Consider the following 25,677-nt stretch of genomic DNA (forward strand, 5'->3'; position numbering starts at 1 on the left):
GTTAATAACTTTGTATTCTGAAGGTAAGCCTGGCAGAAACAATTAAATCTCCACCTCTACTAGTGATTGTGCCTGAATGGAGTAGATGTAGCAGATGATGTCTAGCAGATTTTCGTCAGCTCTATGTCTTCTACGAAAGCTGTAAGAAGCACTGAAGAGATCTGGATAGACACACTAGGCAATACCTTGGCTGAGCTGCTGTGGCATTGATCTGCTGTTCAGACTAAGCCAGACTCAGCTCATGTTTCAGGAGACTTGTTTTTCTGACTCCTTCGAATTTCTTTTTTAAGAGTATCTCTGACAGTCCTTTTGTTCATGCTCTGAAGTAGGCAGCATATTCCTAGAGAATATATGCAAGCTACTTTCTTAATTAAAAGCTTCAGGGTAGTATTTATGCAACAAAATTTCTTTCTACACATTCTTTTAAAATGTATTAGGTTTCTAAATGATTTTGAAGGAATGAATTTTCAAAAAATATCTCTTCAATTCATGTCCAAAGTTGGTAAAAACTGCCTTCTTAAAGACATAGGTTCCATTTTATACAAATGAAGAAACCCATTTTTTGAAAATAAATATTTATTGAAACATAGTCACACTCATTTTAATTGAGAGGAGTCAGAGATATATCAAATATTATAGCAGATAAACTGAAAAGGAATAGTAAACAATATACAATGAAGAATTAAAAATAATTAAGAGGTGAGGATTAAGAACTATAAATATGGTAAACTTAGGATTCAAATATATTGATTTTTAAGTAATCTTTCTAAATAAGGATAAATAGTATTTCTATAAAATAATAGTTTGATATTCTACATTTATATTTATTACAAATGTTATACTATCAAAATTACTACTACCAATAGTGGTAACACTCCCTTATATTTCTATGAGTTTCACAATTTATAAATGTTCACACATTAGTTTATCAATACAACAAAAACTAATTTTAAAGAAGATTGATTTCAAGATTTCTTGACATTAAAAAAAACAACCAAACACACCGCCCTCCCAAAACCACAACCCAAAACTGGTTCAGATATGCAGGCATCTAATGTCACCTATGTTACTGAAAACACTGTGCTCAAGAAACCAGGCTGCCTTGTTTGATGTTTACTTTGGTGGCTCCAAAATGAATATAAATGGCTGTCTGACATGTGAATGTGAAAATCTGGAACCAATCTTATTTTATAGAACACAAGCCTTCAGCATTTGAAAACCTAACTAGTTTGATGATAGGTGAGTTTTAGCCTTGATCACATGGATTATAGCTAGAAATCTATTTCATAGGAGAATATTTCACAACATGCAGTGAATCTTAAAAACCATGCCATAAACATGCAAACACATGGTATCAGTTAAATAGCAGGTTCAAAAGGAGCTTCATTCCTTTAAAAGACAATTTGGATAAAAAATAATGTAAGACACTCAATATAAAATTTTTGATGTACATAGCTACAGATTTTTTACTTTTTTCCATCTAAAGAATTACCACATTTAAAAAAAGATGGATTGAATTATTCTCTTTGGGGATTAATCTAAAATTGTTTCCTTTCATCATCACTTAAATTACAGCCATTCTTAAAACTACTCCCACATTTTTTCTTAGTTTGGGAATAAAGCTTAAGTATGGACCTATACAAATAATTTCATATTTCTTCTGCTCTTGAAGGCTGGTTCCAAAGATAATAAACAGCCCTTCTGGACCAGAACCCCTAAAATCCAGTCTTGTTTTACTGCTCTTGCTATTCAGACTTCCTACACACTAGGAAAGGCAAAAGCTGTTCTGCCAATTACTATGCATCTGGGGGAGGGGTGGATCCAAGAATGATCTCTGAATAAAGTTTCTGCTTTTTGCACGTGATCATAGCAGGATTTTAAGGGTTAATGCTCAGCCAATGACCCTGCCCGGGACAGTAAAGGAATTCTTAAAAGCCACTCTATGTCCCTTCAATAAGAAAGTTTCTTTCCTCAAAGATTTCATGAAAAACATTTAGGACAATAGACTATAGGAGTTATAAGAAAGATGAGCACTATTTTACCATTGAAGCAGATCTACTGCTTGTGACAAGGCTTGATCCACCATAGTTTGAATTGAGGCTTCCAACTGGTGCACTGTGGGATGGTCCCAATAAACTGTGTATATCACTGTGACCAGCAGGCAAACTGGTGGAAGGTCCCACAGCATGGTTCCGCAGCACGTGGATAGCATCATCCAGTCTGTCTAAACGATCCTCCATTCGAGACTGCTGGAGTGATTGAAAAAAGACATGGAAGTTACTGCTTGTAATTGTTAAAATCAAACTTCTGTGTTTCCTACTTTGGGATATATGGAAGACAGCAAGTGAAATGCAGTATCAAGTAGCTTCAAAAGCAACTATCTGCACTACAAATCAACTACCAAAGAAAGGAGACTATGCTCAATTAACAAAGCTTCAGAAACTAATCACTGCTTCATCAAGTAAATTTACCAATCTGCCATGAGGTTATTTCTTTTAGTTTCTATTAAAGATGAATGCTACTGTACTACCGTGCCTGATACTCAATTACAGCTGATAAAAAAAGATAACCTGTACTTTAATACTGATCTTTGAAATGAGGGCAATTTGGGACACATCCTCAAACCCAACAAGTTTAAGTTGTAATTTTGTCTTAAGTGAATAAAGCATACGTTTCTGAAATAGTGAACACATCCAAATATCATCTTTCATAAAACTGAGCAAATGATATTGTCTGTGGATACAAACATGCCCCATACACAAACATATTAGAATTTTTAAAATCAAAAGCACATGCCAGTAGAGCTCTTTAAAAAAAAATCATTCTCAACAACGTAAGAGAACAAAAGTCTATTTTTACACACTGTTACAAAAACAGAAATGGTCATTGTTTGGTTTTAAAAGACTTTGGAGTCTGTATATACTTGAAGATTTTAAATGGACAATAGGAATTATAATTAACTGAAACAGAAAAAAGGCACCATCTAAAAGAAATAGTACCTCACAGACATCCTTTAAGAAGGACATTGCATCTTGCAAATGCTCGTGAAGTTGCTGCTCAACTCGATTTTTCTGGCAAAGTCAAGACAGAACAGGAGGCAAAGCACAGGTTAAGATTAACTCCAAAAGAGATGAGGAAATAGCTGATGTGCATGTCAGTATAACATGTTAGTAAAGTTAACGCGGAGACCTGTGAGATCTACTTGTATTAAGGTATGAGAAGACTGGAATTTAATAGCGAAGTTATTAGGTTAGCATATAAATAGCACAAATTGCTTATATGTGCTTGTGAGAAGAAAACTTTCCATTAATTTAAAATATTCTGTTAGTCACAGAAAAATACATTTTCTATTTGCAACCTGGAATTACTAAATGATAACAAGACTTAGTATTCCATCAAGTCATCCTTATTTTGTTTTTATAATATTTTGTAATTCTGTGGTATGCATAGAAAAGCAATAGTAGTTAACATTCAACCACAAATTCTTCACATTCAATACCTAGACAGGCTCCTTTATTCTACTGCCTTATTAGTTTGTTAAATAACATTTTTGCTTGTACAATTAGCACAATAAAGAAAATGGGAAATAATCTTCATGACAAAAATGATTTCTATAATATTTAAAATTTTAATGGGGATGTAATAAATTATACATATGAGAGTAAAATACAACTGGTTTCCATTGTTGGACTCATTTTCTTGCATTTACTTGGTCTGTTTTTTTTTAAGTTTCCTCTTACATACAAATGCAAAAGTATAGAAAAATTAAGCCCTAGATTTCTCAAAGTAACAAAAATCCCGTAACACTATTTTGATACCAGCTGTCCTTAGACCAGAAGCCTGATGTCCCAAAGAACAGATGGCAAAGGCACACCCAATGTGTCTTATATTGTTCAACTAAATCAGGCCATTTGTTAGCAAAGAATTCGTGTGTAATGCTATCCTACTGTTTTTTCATTGTTACTCAAGATTTACTGGGAAAAAAAAAGAACTGCATTCTATTACATAAAAGCAAACTGTATGTTTCTAAGAGGTTCTTACCAGGGAGTGGAGTGAGTTTTCATAGCTTGGAGATGAAGGAGCTTGCCCTCCAGGTCTGGGCCACTGACTGGTACCTGTTAAAACAAAATCCCCAAAGCACACACACACCTTGGTTAGTACAGTGTTCTTGATAATGTTCTGAAGGAAAGGGTAAAGACATTTAGTAATTAACTGTACATAAATTTATATAAAAATTTTTGTTCAGCCTTCAGCATAGTATTGGCTTCTTTTAAGCCCAACACATTAAAACAATCTTTTCATTATTAATACAATAATGTAGAGAGTGTAGGTAATTAAGAAAACAAAGAAAAAAACATACTTTAAAACAGAACTACTTTTATGTTTTCATATCCTTCAGGCTGTCGATATACACACATATCTTCAGAAAATGTTCTTACAATATACATACTTTAAAATCTGTGCCTTCCCATGGTTTTACATAGGCTGAACTGCCTTTGTGTGTGTGTATGAGAAAGAGAAGGAGAGAGATAGACAGGAAGGGAGAGAGATGAGAAGCATCAACTTGTAGTTGTGGCACTTTAGTTGTTCATTGATTGCTTTCTTTTTTTTTTTTTTTTTCATTTTTCTGAAGCTGGAAACGGGGAGAGACAGTCAGACAGACTCCCGCATGCGCCCGACCGGGATCCACCCGGCACACCCCCACCAGGGGGCGACGCTCTGCCCACCAGGGGGCGATGCTCTGCCCATCCTGGGCGTCGCCATGTTGCGACCAGAGCCACTCTAGCGCCTGAGGCAGAGGCCACAGAGCCATCCCCAGCGCCCGGGCCATTTTTTTTGCTCCAATGGAGCCTTGGCTGCGGGAGGGGAAGAGAGAGACAGAGAGGAAAGTGCGGCGGAGGGGTGGAGAAGCAAATGGGCGCTTCTCCTGTGTGCCCTGGCCGGGAATCGAACCCGGGTCCTCCGCACGCTAGGCCGATGCTCTACCGCTGAGCCAACCGGCCAGGGCTTGATTGCTTTCTATTATGTGCCTTGACCAGGAGGCTGAAGCTGAGCCAGTGACCCCTTGCTAAAGCCAGCAGCGACTGTGAGCTTCAAGCCAGCAACCTTTGGGCCCAAGCCAGTGACCATGGGGTCATGTCTATGATCCCACGTTCAAGCTGGCGAGCCTGTGCTCTACTTTGGTATTTTGAACCTTGGTCCTCAGTGTCCCAAGCCAACACTCTATCCACTGCACCATGGCCAGGTCAGGCAGGCTAAACTGCCTTTAGTAATATACAAATGCAACAATTTCAAATGACTACAAATGCATTTATGATCATCTGTTAAAAATTTTCCCGACATAATTTTATAACAAAGCACATTATTTAATTTGGAAATATTAGAAAAAAAAATTTCATTTATTCTTCAAGTTTTGAAAAGAATCAATATAATAAAAATGAAGATAGAAAAAAGAAAAAACACAAGTTCAGAGTGGAAAGAATAAAAAGGAAAAAAAAAAACCATAAGAAAAAATAAAGGGATGAATTCATCCATGTGATAGGGAGAATACAGAGTTTATTGGTCTTGCCAAATAGCTTTATATAAAAAAAGAACTGATCAAAAATCTTAACTATTTCATGACTGTGCATTTGAAAATAAGTTATTTATAGAAAACAATGAAGACCATTCAGTTAAATACATACCACTGTTCTTAGTAAAAGTTTTAGTGACAACCCATATATATAAGAAATATGAAGTTGGCAAAGTTAAAGTCTTACTTAATTTGTCTCATTTATTGCTAAATTAATTTTAAACTATAGTCTACTGGAGACGGTTATTGCAGGTTTATTCGTCACATTTAGGAAACTAAAAACTTATGGTAAAGTGAAACTATTATAGTTCACCTTAGCAGACTAACCTAGCAGTTCTATGACCATTAATCATATATATTTGCAAGTTGAAAAGTTGGATACATAGATCCTTAATTACCTGATATTTCACAATTAATTATATGTAATTGTTGTGATTATACAGAAAAATCTTAAATTCTAAAGTTGTTAAGAAAAAGTACAATACGTATTTCATTAGCTAACTATTTTTTTACTTGTGAGTAAATTACAAATTATTTTGAGGACCAATACAAAGCTTCCTACTAGACATACTTTACACAAATAAAGGAGAATCTAAAATTGCTCATTAAAATAGAAGCTTGTAGACTAATTTTATAACAAATACGTAGAATTTAGCAACCAGAAAAACCTAGTACGTACTGTATAAAAAAGTCCATATAAAAACAACCAGCAAATACTTTATTACTGATTTCAGTGCATTATTTTCAAAGCACTGATGTAGACTTTTAAATTTTTAAGTAAATAAGAGGTTACTCAGAATATATTTTTGAAAAGGAACCCTAAATTATTTTTAAAATAGTTTCCTGGCCCTGGCCAGATAGCTAGATTTGTTAGAGAGGCATCCGGTACGCAAAGGTTGCTGGTTCAATCCCCAATCAGGGCACACATGGAAATGGATCAATGTTTTTGTCTCTCTCTCCCCTCCCTTCCTTTCTCTCTAAAGTAAAAATAAAAAATAAAAAGTTTCCCTTAATATTTATACTTTTTTTTTGTATTTTTTGTATTTTTCTGAAGTTGGAAACGGGGAGGCAGTCAGATTCCCGCATGCTCCTGACCGGGATCCACCCGGCACGCCCACCAGGGGGCGATGCTCTGCCCATCTGGGACGTCACTCTGTTGCAACCAGAGCCACTCTAGTGCCTGAGGCAGAGGCCACAGAGCCATCCTCAGCGCCCGGGCCAACTTTGCTCAAATGGAGCCTCAGCTGCGGGAGGGGAAGAGAGAGACAGAGAGGAAGGAGAGGGGGAGGGGTGGAGAAGCAGATGGGCGCTCCTCCTGTGTGCCCTGGCCGGGAATCAAACCTGGGACTCCTGCACGCCAGGCCGATGCTCTACCACTGAGCCAACCGGCCAGGGCCAAAATTTATAATATTTTATTTTCAGTCATTTTGCTCCATCTTTCCCAACCCCTTGGGTTGGGTGATCAGCCTGTGGTAGGAAACTTATCATCAAATATTAATGTAATATTAATTCAAATTTTATGTTTGAACTCAGAATTATAGAGGCAATTTTTGCAAAATAGGCAATTTTTTTGTTTCTTTACTAACTTAATGTTGAACAGTAAGGTCTGTGCACTGAATTACTCAGATAAGAAATCACCTACATTAGTTACTTTTTGATGGTTACACGAAGAGACTATGCTCAGGTCTATCTTCAAAAGGCAATTAATTAAACTGGAAAAATATACATATAGTCAAACCTATTTTTTTTTTTATTATACATAGGGCTTTCCACTGTAACATACTTAATTAAAACAAAATATTAACAAGGTTAAATCACTGATATTTGTTTGAACTTAATAAAAACACCAAGTTATATTTCATGGACAGATTTTCTTGAACCTCACTTGGTCAACTGAAAAATTCATGCTATTATTCACAAAGAAGATGGCTGGATAGTTAGTTAGCTCAGCAGAAGTCAATCCTATGGCTGGCAAAACTCAAAGGGGGGCATGAAAGTTGAAATGATACTGGGAGTTAATGGAACTTCATTCTCGCTGATCTGTACTATTTATTAATTTTATAAGCCCTGACTATAAAATTGGCATACATTGTTTTTTTGTTTTGTTTTCAATCTGTCATACAAGGCTAATCAATGAGGTAAAAGATATGAAAGCACTCACATCATGAGCCTAAAGGTCTTTTTGACTTTGGGACATTATTATTTCTTTGTGATGGTAGATCTACTGTGAAGAAAAATGATACATAAGACTTTTACAACTCTGGCCCACCGATGGCATATGAGCTACAGGTGAAACCTCTAGGGTTGTGAATGGAATTCAAGTTCTGGACACAGACCATGATACTAGCTAGCATACCTCTGACAATAGGCATCCTTTTGTAAAACTAGTATGTGAATAAAATGTATAGATTAAATTTAGAATATAATGATACTTTAGCTTATTATCGACTGTAGCATCAGTGCACAAGTATGGAAAAACAGAAGCGCAGAGGCTGAGTCTCAGGGGTTTCCTGGAGAACAGATACTAGATACTGCCCCTTTCCTTGCCTGCCACCTGTCGCCTGGTAGTAGACATAGACAGGGAAGCATTCTCAAACATTTTTTTTTTCCAGCTAGAGTTGAATACAATAGTGTATTAGTTTTAGGTCAACATAGTGATTAGGCATTTATATAACTTACAAAGTGATCATGTCAATAAGTCTAGTATCTGTATGACACCATATATAGCTCTTACAATACAATTTGATTATATTCCATATCCTGTACTTTACATCCCTGTGATTGGTTTTATAACGGGCAATTTGCACATCTTAATCCTGTCACCTATTTACCCTTCCCCCTACCCAATCTGGCAACCATCAATATGTTCTCTGTATCTATGAGTTTCTTCATTTGGTTCTTAGATTCTGCATGTAAGTGAAATCATATGGTATTTATTTTTATTTGTCTGACTTATTTTACTTAGTACAATACCTTTATAGAGGTTTTGGGCTTCTACTTTCTTCAATTAGACAGGCACAAGCTTTCAACTATTTTTTAAAAAATTGTAATGTTTATTTAATTGATTTTAGAGGGATAGGGAGAGAGACAGAAACATTGCTCCATTCCTTTATGTACCCTGACCAGGGATCGAACCAGCAACCTCTGCGCTTTGGGCTGATGCTCTAAGTCTAAACCAATCCAGCTATCCGGCCAGGACAGCTTTCAACTATTAATGTTGTTAATTTCTATAATTGCCTTGGGCTTTTTAGTGAGCACCTATTAGAGCTATCTTTTATTCAAAAAGGATTATAATAAACCTACTTAGTATTAAAATTTATTTATTTATTTTATTATTATTATTATTATTTTGTATTTTTCTGAAGCTGGAAATGGGGAGAGACAGACAGACTCCCGCATGCGCCCGACCAGGATCCACCCGGCACACCCACCAGAGGCGACGCTCTGCCCTTCCGGGGCGTCACTCTGTCGCGACCAGAGCCACTCTAGCGCCTGGGGCAGAGGCCAAGGAGCCATCCCTAGCGCCCGGGCCATCTTTGCTCCAATGGAGCCTCGGCTGCGGGAGGGGAAGAGAGAGACAGAGACAGGAGAGGGGGAGGGCTGGAGAAGCAGATGGGCGCTTTTCTTGTGTGCCCTGGCCGGGAATTGAACCCGGGACTTCTGCACGCCAGGCCGATGCTCTACCACTGAGCCAACTGGCCAGGGTGTATTAAAATTTATTGACCATTTCCAGAAAACAAGCTAGCTGGGTGATTAGGATAACAGAATTAAGTATTTGGCTTGGAAATCTGGAAAGACTTTCTTTGACCACTAAATCTAAAAGGACTTAATAAGTACTTCACCTAATGAAACTGGTTAACAAACTTAGAGAATAGATACTAACATTTTGTGTGATTGAGAGAAATTCTAAGGACCATTTACCATGCATTTTCTTATTTTGTTAATTGTTTCCCTTTGTCATCTCACCCTAAATCCAAACTTTCATGAGATTCCCCCATGCCTGGGAAAGGCTGGATAATTCTTAATGTAGCTTTTAGTGCTCTGAGTTCCACAATCGGGCCTCAGCCAACCTTTCTGTCTTAGTTTTTCACCTACGCATACATGAGAAATTCACAACTAGTCATCTCAATGGCTCTGGACAAGCAGATTACATACTGCCTTACATCTGCATCTTTGTTGGGCTTTTCCTTTTATAACCAGAGATTTCTACTTACCTCCTTTTAATATGCAGTGTGTCCGTAAAGTCACGGTGCACTTTTGACTGGTCACAGGAAAGCAACAAAAGACGATAGAAATGTGAAATCTGCACCAAATAAAAGGAAAACTCTCCCAGTTTCTGTAGGATGATGTGGCAGCATGTGCGCATGTGCAGATGATGATGTAACACCGTGTATACAGCGGAGCAGTCGACGGCCATGCCAGTCGAGATGTGGACGGTACAGAGAAAAGTTCAGTGTGTTCTGTGGCTTGCTAAATTCAAATCCGTGACCAAGTGCAACGTTAATATCGGTGCGTTTATAAGGAAGTGCCACCACATAGGAATAACATTACTCGGTGGGATAAGCAGTTGAAGGAAACTGGCAGTTTGGTGGAGAAACCCCGTTCTCGTAGGCCATCAGTCAGTGACGAGTCTGTAGCAGGGGTCCCCAAACTTTTTACACAGAGGGCCAGTTCACTGTCCCTCAGACCGTTGGAGGGCCGCCACATACAGTGCTCCTCTCACTTACCACCAATGAAAGAGGTGGCCCTTCTGGAAGTGCGGTGGGGGGCCGGATAAATGGCCTCAGGGGGCTGCATGCGGGCCGTAGTTTGGGGACGCCTGCTAGAGGCTATACAGGATAGCTCCCTAAGGAGCCCTAAAAAATCTGTGCGTGAGCCCACATCGAACTGCACTGAATAGGTATGAAACTGGGAGAGTTTTCCTTTTATTTGGTGCAGATTTCACATTTCTATCGTCTTTTGTTGTTTTCCTGTGACCAGTCAAAAGTGCACCATGACTTTACGGACACACTGTACTACTCTCTTCATGAAGTCTCTCCTGAGCACTCTAGAGAAATACTTTCTTGATTAAATGAGTCAAAACTAAGGACTCCTTTCTTTCTTTTCTCCCTCTCTATTTTTATTCTGAGTGTTCTGAAGACTGCTACTGACTACTGAAATTATTAAATTTTTATTGACTTATACTGAAGAAGGAGATAAGGAATGTCAAAATATGGTTTTGCCTCTGCTTTCCCAGTTCTCTTAGTAAATACATTCTCTTAACTCAAAATACCATGGTCTTTTCCCAAAAGGCAACTGTAATAGATAAAGCTCTTCTTCTCTTCTACCTTGCTGCCAGAGTCCTAATTTTCTTCAGAAGGCATGTGTGTGTGTCTATCCTTTCCTAGTGTGAACTGGGACAGAGTCATTATATTCTTGCCTCTCGGAATAAACTTGATGTCTAAGATAAATATGGTGGACTCATGTTTGTTGAGAGCAAATGTGTTAGGTTCAGTGCTGGCCAATGAGTCATGAGGGGAAATTTGTTGAAAAGGTTTCTGGAGAAAGATTCTTTTAAAAAAAAATCTTTTAAATTTTATTTAGAAAATTAAATTTAACAGGGTTAAAAGACCAGGAAAAGATGGTTCTTTTTTTTTTTTTTTTTACGAATTGGACAATGTTAAATCTGCGTTGGGACCTTGCCACAGGCCTGAGGAAAAAATTGCAAAGAAGTAGAGCAGCAGTAGCAGCCCAGAACTTGCACTGCTATGGGTTTCTTGTCATACAAGATAACCAATCCCCTTATTAAAGCTAACTGAGACAAGGGTTTCTCTTTCTTTTAGCCTAAAGTGTCCTAACTGATGTAATATGATCATCTCAAAAGCTTCCTCATAAGCATTCTCTAGATAAAAATGTATGTTCTTAGCCTGAAAAGTTCCCAAGGAAAACGAGTGAGATTTAAACAGAAATGATGACTGCCTTAGGAAGCTGCCTATATGGCTCTGCACCTGTTTCGCTATCGGTACAAGGCCTGTGCTCAGTCTGGCTGATGAGGCATAAGGGATAGGGCAAATGTGAGCATGAGCATGGAGTGGGTAGGAGTTTTCTTACTCTAGAAAACAGGCCATTGCCACACAAGGCACACAATTGTTTCCACATTATTATGTAGGAGCTCTGATTTGTTCCATCTTTTACATTTTTCCTTCAATTGTACTTTACCACATAGTGCTACTTTCCTTTTTTCCTCCTCCCCCTTCATCTCTGCTCTGCTGACTGGGTGTGTGTGTGTGTTTTGATAAGGAAAACATTTGATACAGGAGATAGGAGATACACCTGCATAAAATCAGTTGTTGGTTTGCCCTTTCAGCAGTAAATGCAAGTATTCTTCTTTGATTCAACTACTGAATTTTTTGTGTGTGTGTGTGTGTGTGGCAGAGACAGAGTCAGAGAGAGGGACAGATAGGGACAGACAGACAGACAGGGAGAGAGATGAAAACATCAATTCTTTGTTGCGGATCCTTAGTTGTTCATTGATTGATTTCTCATATGTGCCTTGACCTGGGTGCTACAGCAGACCGAGTGACCCCTTGCTCAAACCAGAAGAACCCGTGCTCAAGCTGGCAACCTTGGGGTCTTGAACCTGGGTCCTCCACATCCCAGTCCGACGCTCTATCTACCGCGCTACCGCCTGGTCAGGCTCAACTACTGAATTTAAAAAGCCTATTAATACCTTCATGATGCAATTCAACAGTCCAGAGATTTTCATTAATTGGCTGAATTATGGGGAAAAGAGGATGCTATCCATTAAATACCAACAAAAGGCGGAGGAAATATGAGATTCTACTTATTATGTTTTGAAAAACTAAGTCTCCAATTTTCCATTTTATTGATGTCGCTTCATAGATGCCGGGCTCCTCTGCTGCCTGCTTTCCCCGTGTTAATGAAAACTAACTAATGGACACTTTGATAACTATCTCACTGGGCAGGGGAGCAGAGGCAGTGGGAACAGAGAGTAAGGGCTAACATAGCACCTCAGATGAGAAAGGGAAACAGGCTGTGGCAAAAATGATGCTGATAGTTTCAGAAAAACTCTGCCAGGAGGGTGAGTAGGGTTAAAGTTACATCATTCTTCCTGTAATTTCAGCTCTCTGTTAAACAACAACTTTAAGTCAATGGGCCTTTCATAGTCCAGTCTATGTGGGGAACAGCTGTTCAACTTTTACTAGACAGCTGAAGCCACGGTGTCTGAGAAAGTGGCCGAACCCACTCAGAGCTGGCAGCAGCTGCCGGCAGTTCATCATCTCCATACCGGAATGCTTCTCAGCAGAGCCACAGGCTCCCACACAAAGCACAGGTGACAACCAGGACCCTGAGAGACCAGAGCTCTGATTTTCATAAACCATGTACAATGCAAAAAAAAAAAAGGCTTAACAACAACAGCAAAGCCACATGTTTGATCAGAAAAAGAGAATCATTTCTGAGGTCAACTGTTGGAGGTATATGGCAATTTTTATCCAGTTGCCTGACTAATATCTTTCCTCAGTACCTATACCTTTCTTCAGCATGGTTTTTTTTTCTTTTACCAAATATTAATAGAAAATAAAAGTTAAAGTTTTAAAATTATAATTTTAACACATATTAAGCATTTTCCTATAATTTAATCCTAATAAATCTAAAAATTCCTATTTACAATAATAATTAGATCTCAACACATTTATACTGTAGGATGAATATATCTGAAACTTGTTAATGTAGAAAAAAAAGGAAAACATAAAGCAAATCTAAATCACTTATTTAACTCTATTTATTTATAATCACTTACTTATTTACATTCACAGAGTTCTTTTCCTTAGCAAAAATTCCCAACATTTCCCCCAGGAATTTATTTACATATATATGAAATAATAACTTAGTAGATCTAAAAATAAAGACAAACATCTAGCCAAAACAGTTATTCATTTCTGAGTTGTATACATGATACAGGGAAACGCAGTGAACTAGGAAGAGAAGAGTTACATGTACTGCTAAATAATTTTCTATGCTATCATATAAAAACTTCTGATTTATCTCCTTCATATTTTATCTTCATCCAATTGCCTATTCTTATTTTTATCCCATTATAACAGTTGTTCTTAGGAATAACTACAAATTATTTTAAGAATAAGATATGAACAAATTAATTCAAAACTAGCAAATATTTCAATGGTCTCTAAAATGAACTCAAGAAAAAAGCTCTGTTCATTTACTTTCTCAAAATCTAGTTTATTTCTCCCACAAATTTTTACTGCATTTTATTTAAAAATACATTTCAAATATTTCCAAGTAGCCCCATACACGTTATTAAGTAGTTAGATAAAACAAAAGCCTACCTGTGAGAGGTGAGGGTGATCCAACTGGTGTTGATGGATTTGATGGAAAACTACTGCTGGTATGATCAGGAGAATAAATCTAATAACCAGAAAACAACAGAGATACACATATCAATACGTGATAACAGCAAAAATAGAAATCCATTTGCATGGATTTATTTTTAAAATCTAAGTTGACCACCCTTAAGACCAGAGTGAAAAACTCATTAATTTTAGGACTATTCCACTGAATAAAGGCAATAAAAGACCCAGTTTTAAAACTAGGATTTAAAAGTTTATATATTCTAATACTAGAGGAAAATAATAAGATCATATCTATTATACTAGTTGGAAACAAATTAAAGTTTCTAATTTCAGAAGAAAGAGAAGTGACCTATAACAAATTTGGTGACAATCTTTCTAGACTGTTACCAAGTGATATCCATGAAAAATAGTTAGTTCAGGAAACTATTAACTTATCTTTTGAAGAGTCTTTAAAAAGTTTTAAAAGCCAAAGAAAATAATTGCTAACATGTTACCCCTTATTTCTTATTTGAAAAACTCTGATCAACCACATTTTTGCCAAATTTAGCTCCAAGTGCTATATAAGTAGCATTGTAAAAAATCAAACTTGCTCTGAAAGGATACTTTGTCATCCTGGAAGGAAGAGAGAGAACCCTAAAAGTTCTTCAAAAAATATCCCCAAAATAATCTGTGGACTTTACACCCTAAGAGGTTTATGTTAAAGAAGATAAAACATATCTGGATGCAGACATTCTGGCATTTTGGTTAAAAGTTTTGTTGAAATACTTTGTATTTGTCATTATTGCTTTAAAAAAAATGACAAAAATTCATTCAAATTTACCTGACTAACCATTACATATTTTAAAAGTCTCCTTAATCCAGTCACTAAGGGTTCCTACGAGGTCTTCTCTAGGATAAACCTATTTTTATAATGGTCATAATAAATCATCTTCATATTTCAGCATTTAACTCAGGGCAGACAAATCAACTTATGTGGACAAATTGTGGCCAAACATTTTAAAAAGGAAAACTACTAGTGGGTGCAGAGTCGTCCAACAGAAATAACCTTGAGCTTAGAGCTCAAAGAGATTCAAATTATTTATATAAAAGGTCTCAGAACTGGTTTTAAAGACAGTGTTATGTGTTAGAAAAGTTGGATATCGGGACAGTCATGTGAAGCAAAATTCCACAAATCATGGATCATCAAACACAACACTTCCATTTTTTCTAAAAAAGAAGACTAAGTAAACTGCAGGCAGCCAGAAAGTCTATTTTCCTTTGTACAGATACGGAGATATCTACTTCAAACAACACACTCCAATTTGTATGATGTTAATAAATTATAATTGTAAATACCTTTAAACATCAACTTGCTCCAAACAGCCAAATCTATAACTTGCACTTTCAGTTAGAAAGACATTTTGGAAAAAGCAAAGCTATCAAGAAGTCTTCAGAAGACTTTATGGGAAAACTTAGTACTAGGGAAATAGTATAAGATATCATTACTGTTGATCTTCAAGTTGTTATCTTTAAAAATATTCAAGGGACATGTGAAAATTAGCTAATGGCCAGATTTTAGTTCCCATAGGCCTGCATACATACAGCAATTTATTTATATCATATAAGTAAATTAGATAAAGGTCATTGAACTTCAACACAAACATATCTCCATGTACCCCTTTTAATCACTATTTCTCGTGTTTAAGATTCAAATAATTATACCTTTTATGAAAAACTGATGCTCACCTCTATGAAATGTCTCGACTATTATATTGGTAAGAGTGAAAGGTTGATAACATTGACAGTGGGATGAGAAGTGACAAAAGTTTCAATTCCATGCAGATTTTATCAAGAACTAGACTCAATGACTCATTTTTAAAAAATTTCCTTGTCTATAGGATTAATAGCATGAAAGCATTGGAGAAATAGCATTCCCTCTCTGTCACACCCTTCTGCTTCTATTTTCTTCATACTGCTTAAGTTAATTCCTAATTGTCCAAATTTTCTTACTTATTATCAGTCTTTTACCCTTTCTCTACTAAAATATGTTCCAGAAAAGCAAGGATATGGTCTTATTCAGACAAAATCTTAATTATATATAATCTGCAGTAGTTTCAGATTCCAGACAGTGCTGGTGAATATACACATATTTATTGAAAGAATGAATGATACCCTTGTGAGAAGTTACCACTTGAATATTTCTTTTAAATCCTTGTGTTTACCTAGGCTCCTTCCCTCTTTTAGTCTCCTGTTCCCTTACTGTAGGTTTCCAGAGCCCTTGTCTCAGTTTTTTATTTTGGTAAAACCATTCTTTGCAAAGTACGTATAGTAAGTTGACAACTCTATCCTCATACTGATTGTTGGACTGCTCCATCTGGACCTGTTCTTCCACCTCAAGCTGAATATGTCCAAACCCAAACTTTTATCACTGCCCCAAGCTTCTTACATTCTTATCACTAGTCTTCTGTTTTCTCTGCCTCAGTACCATTAGTCTCATAGTGGTGAGAACCACTTTCCCCATTTCCTCCTTTCCACTGTCCCCCCACACTTCCCACCACAGATTCCGATATTCACAATGCTTTAGTTCCTGGGGTAGGCACACATCATTCTCAGTGCCATGATACTTCTTCAAACTTTTATTAGAACTTAACTACTTAAGTCTGTATTCCTAGTTACTCCAGGCTCCTCTTATCCCATCTGTAACTGCCTGAGCTATTGTGCTTAACCAGTTTTGAAGAGTTAGGTGCCATGTAGTGCTTCCTGTTGCTTATTAAATGAAATAGACCATCTTTCATAATCTGGCCACAAAGATATCTTTCTACAATATAATATTATGTACCCTATTATCCAAACAAAAACATATTTTTTTATTATCTAAACATAGCTTATCCATTCAATGTGCCTGTTTCTTAACTTCTCCCTGATGGAATTCTATACCACATCAAAGGACAGCTCAAATGTCACCTCCCTTGTACTCTTAGAATAACCTGCACTTCTCTTTGGTCTTTTACTTCACACTATGTGTTAAATTATCATTTTTTGTATGCCTGCCTTATCTTCTTTCCTTGAATGCAAGTTCTTTGAAGGCAGGGACCTGTTCAACACTGAATTCATTATTCTTTGTCACTGTCATGTACAAGTAGGTGCTCAAATTTTTTTTAATACTTGAGTGATTAAATTGCACTTAAAATTTGCTATAATACTTTTTTTAAAGGAAGGATATTCTTTTATCTTTATTTATTTATTTTAGTGAGAGAGGAAGGGAGAGAGAGAGAAAGAAACATCAATTGGTCCCTGTATGTGCTCTGACTGGGGGTCAAACTGGCAACCCTTGCACTCTGGGACGATGCAACTGAGCTAACCAGTCAGGGCTGCCATCATACTTTTTGATTAGAAGCAGAAGGACTCAGTAAGTGGTAGTATTTATGTAATGGGGTACTGTAACAGAAATACCAAAAGGATGAAAAAGATTTTGTTATAAAGATGAATTCACTTGCAAACTAGTTTTATGATAAGTTTTGAGAACAATATAGTGGGGTTCCATTATTTCTGAGAATTAGTGTTGATATACTAAGCTGTTCATACCACATTGTTAGGCAGGTATGGGCTTCGAGGATATAAGTAAACTATTGTATCAATCTTCATTCTCCCCAATAACTCTGCCATTAGTGTTAAATAGTCCCTAGGTAGGGTATGTCAAGGACTGGTGACAACTTCCTTATCTCAAAGAAGAAAGAGGTTATTTATACTTTAGAGTTATATATCACTACCTTGCAATGACTTAGCAAAATGTGCTGATGCTGTGTTATAAAATAGGTGTGAGATTTAAAAAATCACCGTGAAAACAGGAGAAACAGTACCCAAAATGTATCCAGTGAAAAAAGTTTCTGGTGTTTTTTTCAAAAGCAGCTTCTCCATTTGTACAATAAAAGCCATTTTCTCTACTCACTTATCCAATTCCCTGATTCTATTCTGCCCCAAACTAAAGTGATGACAGACAAAATTGTTATTAATTAAGGTGACCAACATTTTACAATGAAAAGGAGAACAAAAATAAATTGAAAACAATATCGTAAATAAAAGAAACATTTTATTCATTGCAACAATAATACACTATATGATAAATGCATAACATTTGTAATATTTTATATTGTAATTATGCTTACATGTCTATTAATTTTTAATAATTGTAAGAAAAAAGTACTCATTTAGATACTGATCTTTGACAAATCATCATGTCAGATACAAATATGTCACATCATACACAATGGATCGACTGCATCGATCAAATACGGACATTCACAGATTAGTCTTCCAATATCAAAAAGGAGGACATGTAGAAGGACATTTTTCAAGGGAGGACGGAACTTACAAAAGAAGGACTGTCCTCCCTAAAGGAGGATGATTGGTCACCTTATATTAATACTTTTCCTAAACTGATAGACAGCCTGGAAAATTACAGGACTTTTTCTTGTCCCTTTTACTTTCATAAAAAGAATGTGTATATGAGGAGAAGAAGAAGAAACACAACATTAAAAAGACAAAATAATATTGCCTTTTAGATCACAGGCCATTTCATTAAACTTCACTTCTGTGTGCTTATTCCATTACCAAATAACATAGAAGTTATACTTACTCTATACAGAAATTGTTGTGCTACTTTAATTCTAAACATAAGGTTTTATTTGACAGAGCATTCTAAATCAGGAATACATTATTTTTTTGTACTTTTTGACCTTAAAGAATTCTTACATTGATGTTTGAAAGAAAAAAAAGAAAAAAGAAAAAAGTCAGTCATTTAAAAAATGGGAACAGGAATGATTTAGAATCTAGAGCATAAACACAAAGTAAGAACTCATTCTGCATGCAGCCATGGTCCTTGTACTGTTAAATGACCAATGATGAATAACTCCCAACACCTTCTGCGAGGCTTAAACGGTAATATGCCTCATTTTACTGCAACAAATGAGGCTCCTCCTCCTATCAGTCACGGTCCATTCCAATCAGCAGGGTGCCAATAAGCCAGAGGGTAATGAAAAGGGCCTCAGACAAAAGAGAAACAATAGAGAGCTCCCAAGCCCAACCTTGGAACTGTGAGCCCAATTTTTTAAACACTACAGTGCACATTTCAGTTAATCTTTATTATGCTAATGTTATTGAGTCTAAGGAACAAAGAAACTTATTTCATGAATTACTTTTAAACGTCAACTTCTCTGAATTTTCTTTTCTTTTGTTAGAGCCTACTGACCATTTAACTATCCAGATTAAAACTCCCTCTCTTCTTGCTCTGAGGTAGAAATCGAAACATAAATTATCACAAAGAAGTCTGATATAATCAACAAAGTTAAACAGTTCCCTTGTTTGATCTCCTCTAAATTAAAGACCAAGTGTTTTGATATGGTATTAAGCACTGAAATAAACCAGATGTTTTCTTCCTCTATATAACTCTCCATGGGCACAATCTTAAAGGGTTATTGTCTGGCAAATGTTCAGGGAAACACATTAGAAATGGCACGAATACCCAGATTTTCCTTTCCTTCTATCTACCCTAGTTTATTATCTAAACTAATGCATAATCCACAGGGCTTTGGGAACTTTGTGTAAATACTTTCATGTACAATTCTCTTTCTAGCTATCCTGAGATTAAGACCACAATTATCCAGGCTTAAACCTAAAATAAAGGAACCTTTGCAAATGTATTATCTGGCTTTACATGTTTAATCACACAGTATTCTGTGTGCTCTTTAATACCTAAACTGAAGAATAAAGGTTGTACCCTCTGATGTTTCACACATGAAAGATCTTCTAAGACACACATCAGACAATTGGGGCACTAGAAATGTCTTCTAATGATAATAGGAGGGTGTTTTCCATCTAAAACTAGATGCTATTTTAAAAATGTCACATTTAAAGAACTTAAAATCTCAAAATGCTCATGGTCACCATTTTGAAAGATTCCCTAATATCGAACATAAAATTCTGATATGTCAAGACTCTTAAACGTAATCCTCATAAAATTCTTTCTCCTCATCTCTTCTAATCCTATGTAATGTTTTTGCTTTTCAGTACATTCTGAGAGCACTAAAGTAAATGTGAGTCTGTAATGGAGTTAGAGAAAGAATGTACTGGGGGAGGTGCCTGGTAGGGAGGGGGCAGCAGATGGATTGAAGGAGGGATCCGAAGTGTGTAGACTATGGCATGCAGTGATGGAGCAGATGGAATGCATCACCATCAACTATGACAGAAATGATTTATGGAATGACCTGGCTGCTCCTGCCTAGTAACAACATAGGATGACAGAGCTGAGTTTCCATGACAACCAAAGCCCACCCACTAACTAGATTAAACATTCTTGCTGGCTTCCACTCACACTGAATTTGGATTTCCTTTCCCAAATGCCAACTGATTGGTTCATATGGTGGTCATAATATGGGAAAATAGTCAAGGACTTGAAGGGTAACTGAAAAGCAACTTGAAGGACCACTGAGAACATCACAAATTCTTGCCTACCTGAATGCCAAGATTCCTTTACATATGTTTTCTTTGAAAATAAACCGACTATTGAGAAAAACACTCCTGAAGATGCCAGTTACTGTTTTAAAAGTCCCTAGTATTAAAGGCTCAAATAGTATTTGTCCTCTTACATGTGAAATACATGCTTCTGGATTCTTTCAGAATCAGCAGAAGGAATATGGCAAGACAATCAAATACTTGGGAAGTACTCAGATTTAATATTGTATTATAGAATACTTTTTTTCCTAGTAGGTAGTTTTCATCAGGTGGCAATAAAGTGGGACAACGCCTTTTATCCTCATCAGCCTGTAAAACAATACACTGCAGCACTGCTGTTCTGGGAGTAAGAGCAGTCAAGATCATCATGTCAGGGCTCTCATCTTATAGATAGGGGCTTTACCCTTCCTCACTTGGTGATCCCAAGGGCAAGAGACTTCATTTTTTCTGAGCTGAAGTTACTTAACCTTTTAAACCCATGCTCCTCATCTGTAATATTGGGAATATAATGCTAACCTCACAGGGTTTTCTTGAGGCTTAAATAAAAAACGCATGTAAATGCTTAGTATAGTGCTTAGCACCTAGTAATCATTCAAATTAGAGCTGATGTTTTTGTGGGTTTTGTTATCATCACTCTTTTTGTCATATGATGAAAGATTGAACTCAACAAACATTAACTGAGCTCTATTTTGTGCAAGGCTCCATTATGTGATAGGTAAGTTTGAATTGGCTTCACTTCTCAAGAAACTTTTACTGGGCTGCAGAGAAAGGTTTATTTACTGAAACCATATACAAAGAGGTTTATCTACTTAAATGTTTAATATATAGTTGCTTCCTATTAATTACTCTCCCATGAGGTGGTCTGCCATGCCCATAAACAGCAGCAGAAGTGTGTGACAGAATTACCTGCACTTCATAGGAATGTAAGACAACTCTGTGGGAATTCTCAGAGGAATATCACTTAGGAGGAAAAAAAAAAAAAAACACCAAGTAAGAAAAAGCCTAAGGAGAAACTTCAAAAGGTATAAATAAGTAATGTCTCCTTTAAATAATTATATTTGTAATTTCTGTGGATTGTTGGAGAATGCTCTTGCAAAAAAATTCCAAAAGGGATTTCAGTTTTAATGTTTTAAGGATCACATATTAAAATATAATTTAAAAAAATATTTTTGACAGAGTCAGAAAGAGGGACAGATAGGGACAGACAGACAGGAAGGGAGAGAGATGAGAAGCATCAATTCTTCATTGCAGCACCTTAGTTGTTCATTGACTGCTTTCTCATATGTGCCTTGATGGGGGGGGGGGGGGTAACAGCAGACCGAGTGACCCCTTGCTTAAGCTGGCGACCTCAGGGTTTTGAACCTGGGTCCTCCGTGTCCCAGTCCAATGCTCTATTTATTGCGCCACCGCCTGGTCAGGCTAATTATTAATTTTCTTAAAGCAAATCACTGCTTTGTCATTAATGTTCTGATGTAATATAAACAAGATGTTCAAGAAAAAACTGTGGAATTCCTCCAAATCAGTTTTACTAACTTTAGCACAAACTCTTCAACAAATCTGGCTTTTTGTGAGGAAGGCTCTCATTTCCTGTTTCTTGTATAAATCAGTTGCATATAATTATGTTTCCTTTTAAAAAATATGTAAAATACTTTTCTGTTTTGGAAAAATTCCTTATAAAAGCACTTTCTTCTCTGGATCAGAAAAATAACTGAGTTGCCCTTTTTTCCCCCATAAATTATTTAAAATTTATTTTAGATAGAGAGAGGAAGGGTGGAGAGAGAAAGGGTGAGAGAAACATTAGTGACTTCTTGCTCCACTCATTTATTCTTTTCTCAGTTGATCCTGTACTTTTCTTTTTTTGAGGTGCACATACCCATGCACGCAAGAGAAACAGGATGTGAAAGAGATGAGGAACATCAACTCGTAGTTGCGTCACTTTAGTTGTTCATAGATTGCTTCTCCTACATGCCTTTACCAGGGGCTCAAGCTGAGCCAGTGATCCCTTGCTCAAGCCAGTGACCTTGGGCTCATGTTGACAATCCTGTGCTCAAGCCAACAACCCCTTGCTCAAGCTGGAGAGTCTGTGCTCAAACCGGTGACTTCAGGGTTTTGAACCTTGGTCCTCAGTGTCCCAGGTTGATGTTCTATCTACTGTGCCACCACTGGCTAGGCTCTCAGTTGACTCTTGTATGTGCCCTGACCAGGGATCAAACTCACAACCTTGATATATCAGGAAAACATTCCAACCAGCTGAGCTACCTGGCCAAGGCCTTTCTTGGTTCCAGATGACTTATGTTAATAGACAACTCACAAAATATTTGAATCTAAGAAATAGCTTTAAATATTAATCTGAGAAATCTGTGTTTTAGATTTCAGAATGTTCAAATTTCTCTTCCTTCTATCTATATCTGTTCTATTAAGACAAAAACATATACAGTATTTTTTTTTTGTATTTTTCTGAAGTTGGAAACGGGGAGACAGTCAGACAGACTACCGCATGTGCCCGACCGGGATCCACCCGGCACGCCCACCAGGGGGCGATGCTCCGCCCATCCAGGGCGTCTCTCCGTCACGACCAGAGCCACTCTAGCGCCTGGGGCAGAGGCCAAGGAGCCATCCCCAGCGCCCGGGCCATCCTTTGCTCCAATGGAGCCTCGGCTGCGGGAGGGGAAGAGAGAGACAGAGAGGAAGGAGAGGGGGAGGGGTGGAGAAGCAGATGGGCGCCTCTCCTGTGTGCCCTGGCCGGGAATTGAACCCGGGACTTCCGCATGCCAGGCCGACGCTCCACAACTGAGCCAACCGGCCAGGGCCAAAAACATATACAGTATTTAAATTGAAGTTAGATCTGTGGGAATGTTCTCATGAGTTATTTTAAGGACAGCATGAATTGATACAAACAGAATAATGCTAAATGAGTAATGAAGTTGATCCTGTTATATATACCACATCCTTTAACTATGACACACAAAATACAATCACTGCATTCAGCAGTGTAAAATTCATTCAGTAGGAAAGCAAATCAATACTCACAGATGCCAAAGCCTTTCCAAGTGCATCACCTGTCTGTGAGCTTCCAGCAGCATTTCCTCTGGTTCCTGAATATTTCAAGTAGAAAAACAAATCAAGAATTTTAGCAAGATGGCATGCTTTTCTTAGCACTCTGTCATTATCTCAAGGGTGTTCTCTATTGCTATCTCACAACTGTCACAATAAACTAGCAAATGCTCTGCATGTGTTGTACTTTGTAAGCTAAAGATGTTTCTACATTAATGAAAATGAAAAGGTTTCTTCCTTTCTTTCATTTTTAATTCAATACTAAAAAATATGTTGAAAGGTATAGGGTTCACTGAAAATCTCATAATTAGGGAGTTTTGCCAACCTAAAAAAGCTCACCTAGAATGCTATCTGATCCATTGATGGGAGGAGTGTGTGAGGCAGCAACATAAGGTGAGCCGCTGGTGCTGCCACGATGGAAGCTGGACATCGGAGGAAGACTCGTGTTCATGTCTGTTGGTGAAACTGAGTGTGGAGGGTAACTCTAGAGAGAGGGGGAAGAGACATTAAATACATTTTCTGAATAATATGCACATATAACTGGACAACTACTGTAACAGGACAAAAAGAACATCACATATTAGCAGCTGAAGAGTGCTACTATTGTCATTTACATTTTAAAAAGGTATGCTTAATGCAGTAAGCTTAGAAGTATTTCAAACTTCAGAAGTTTCGGCAGAACCAAATCTTACACTTGTAATCCAATAAGAAGCACAAGTGAGGACAAAGTGTTGCTACACCCTAGTCACAGCCTACCAAGCGGTCATGTGAATGAAGGCTGCCATAACTACTGGATTGAGACATGTGGGAAGTGGAGGTCCCCAGAATTCCACCAAAACCAGGCTGGCTCATCCCATTTGATGAACTCCAAAGGTCAGAAGAATTGTGGGTCCCATCTAAGACAAAAAGAGAAATATAAAATTTTCCTTAGCTAAAAATTTTTCTTTGGAAGATGCTATAAAAATTCAAAGGGTACCCTCCACTATTTTTCCTCCCCTTTCCAACCTAGTCCTCTATTTAGTTTTCTTCCCTTCACATTGTATAATTACTATCTGAAAAGAAGGACTAAAGCTTTTTAGTGAGAGGAAAAAAATGTAATCCAAATTAATAGGTAAGTTATTATAAAAATCCTCAAAAAATCTACCATCATATCAAGGATAATAAAAATTCTACTTTTGGGGATAGGTTTTATTTAATTTTTGATTAAATGGTATACCCATAAACATTTTAAAAAGTACTTAATCTATAATAAACAATGTATATTAAATCAAATATTCTAAACCTAAGTAATTGATGACTATATTATAGTCAGCCTTCAAATGAAATGTATTAGCAATGACTTCACTCACCAATGCAAAGTCAAAGAACCATTTATGCAGTAATTTATCGCTCCCATAGTATATGCTTCCCATAGTCCAAAACCATAGGAGAACAAACAATACGGATTTGCTAGACATGAATGAAAGGAAATGCAACTCTTTTTTTCTAACTTAAGAAATCTTATTCTGTCCTATGATATTCATCTTTTATTTATATCGATAACTTTAGGAATGATAAGAATCTGTAATTTAAATAAGAAACTATAGTTAATATCTTTTATACATTTTAAATATAAAATGAGAAATAACTGCTCTATTCATTTTTCTCAGGTGAAGTCTGTTATAAATTCAATCAATACTAGATAGGCACTCCAATGGTTTGCTGGATAGTCCAACAATGCAGGCAGTGATGAACTGGACTAGAAAACTTTAAAGATAAATTTTATTTATGTCAGCCAGAAACACCTCGATAAATAACGCCTGAATTCCTATGAAGGTATTCTTTTTCCTCACAACTGTAAACGTTAGCTAACATACCGGAGGTAACTGCTGTAGTGCTGAACAACTGTTTGGCAGTGCTTACCTTGCATAAAGAAAGTGCTAGCAAACATACTGGCTGGTGGCTTGGGAGATGGATAACTGGGAGATTCACGGTTGAAATCATCTGAATTTGGGGATGGTGCATATACCTTAAAATTAAATAGGAAATTTAATTGAAATGTAAATTACTATCATATCATTTATGTAAAATGAGTGCTACATTATAAAGGGCCAGAAAAGACTTACCTAATATCTATAAAGGCCTACCAAAAATCCAACAAACTGCTTTAATCCACATAAATAATGCCTAATTTCGTGAATATCTACATGT

The 25,677-nt window shown here is 36.8% G+C and overlaps 1 protein-coding gene across 12 annotated transcripts in view; it reads right to left on the bottom strand.

The window, feature by feature from the left end:
- TCF12 (transcription factor 12) overlaps window positions 1-25,677 on the bottom strand; it is a 378,278-nt gene that overhangs the window by 22,564 nt on the left and 330,037 nt on the right. For 6 of the 12 annotated variants that reach the window (XM_066343876.1, XM_066343873.1, XM_066343874.1 and 3 more), the window contains 8 exons: window positions 25,390-25,495; window positions 24,244-24,383; window positions 23,827-23,971; window positions 23,464-23,528; window positions 13,921-13,999; window positions 4,042-4,115; window positions 3,000-3,071; window positions 2,043-2,249 (listed from right to left, as the gene is read on the bottom strand). In XM_066343876.1, coding sequence (XP_066199973.1) covers window positions 2,043-2,249; window positions 3,000-3,071; window positions 4,042-4,115; window positions 13,921-13,999; window positions 23,464-23,528; window positions 23,827-23,971; window positions 24,244-24,383; window positions 25,390-25,495 — 888 coding nt within the window. The remainder of the gene's footprint in view (window positions 1-2,042; window positions 2,250-2,999; window positions 3,072-4,041; window positions 4,116-13,920; window positions 14,000-23,463; window positions 23,529-23,826; window positions 23,972-24,243; window positions 24,384-25,389; window positions 25,496-25,677) is intronic. The other 6 variants (XM_066343878.1, XM_066343877.1, XM_066343884.1 and 3 more) reach the window with 3 other exon arrangements.

This window comes from Saccopteryx leptura, chromosome 6 (genome assembly GCF_036850995.1).
Source record: "Saccopteryx leptura isolate mSacLep1 chromosome 6, mSacLep1_pri_phased_curated, whole genome shotgun sequence".
Classification (NCBI taxonomy): domain Eukaryota; kingdom Metazoa; phylum Chordata; class Mammalia; order Chiroptera; family Emballonuridae; genus Saccopteryx; species Saccopteryx leptura.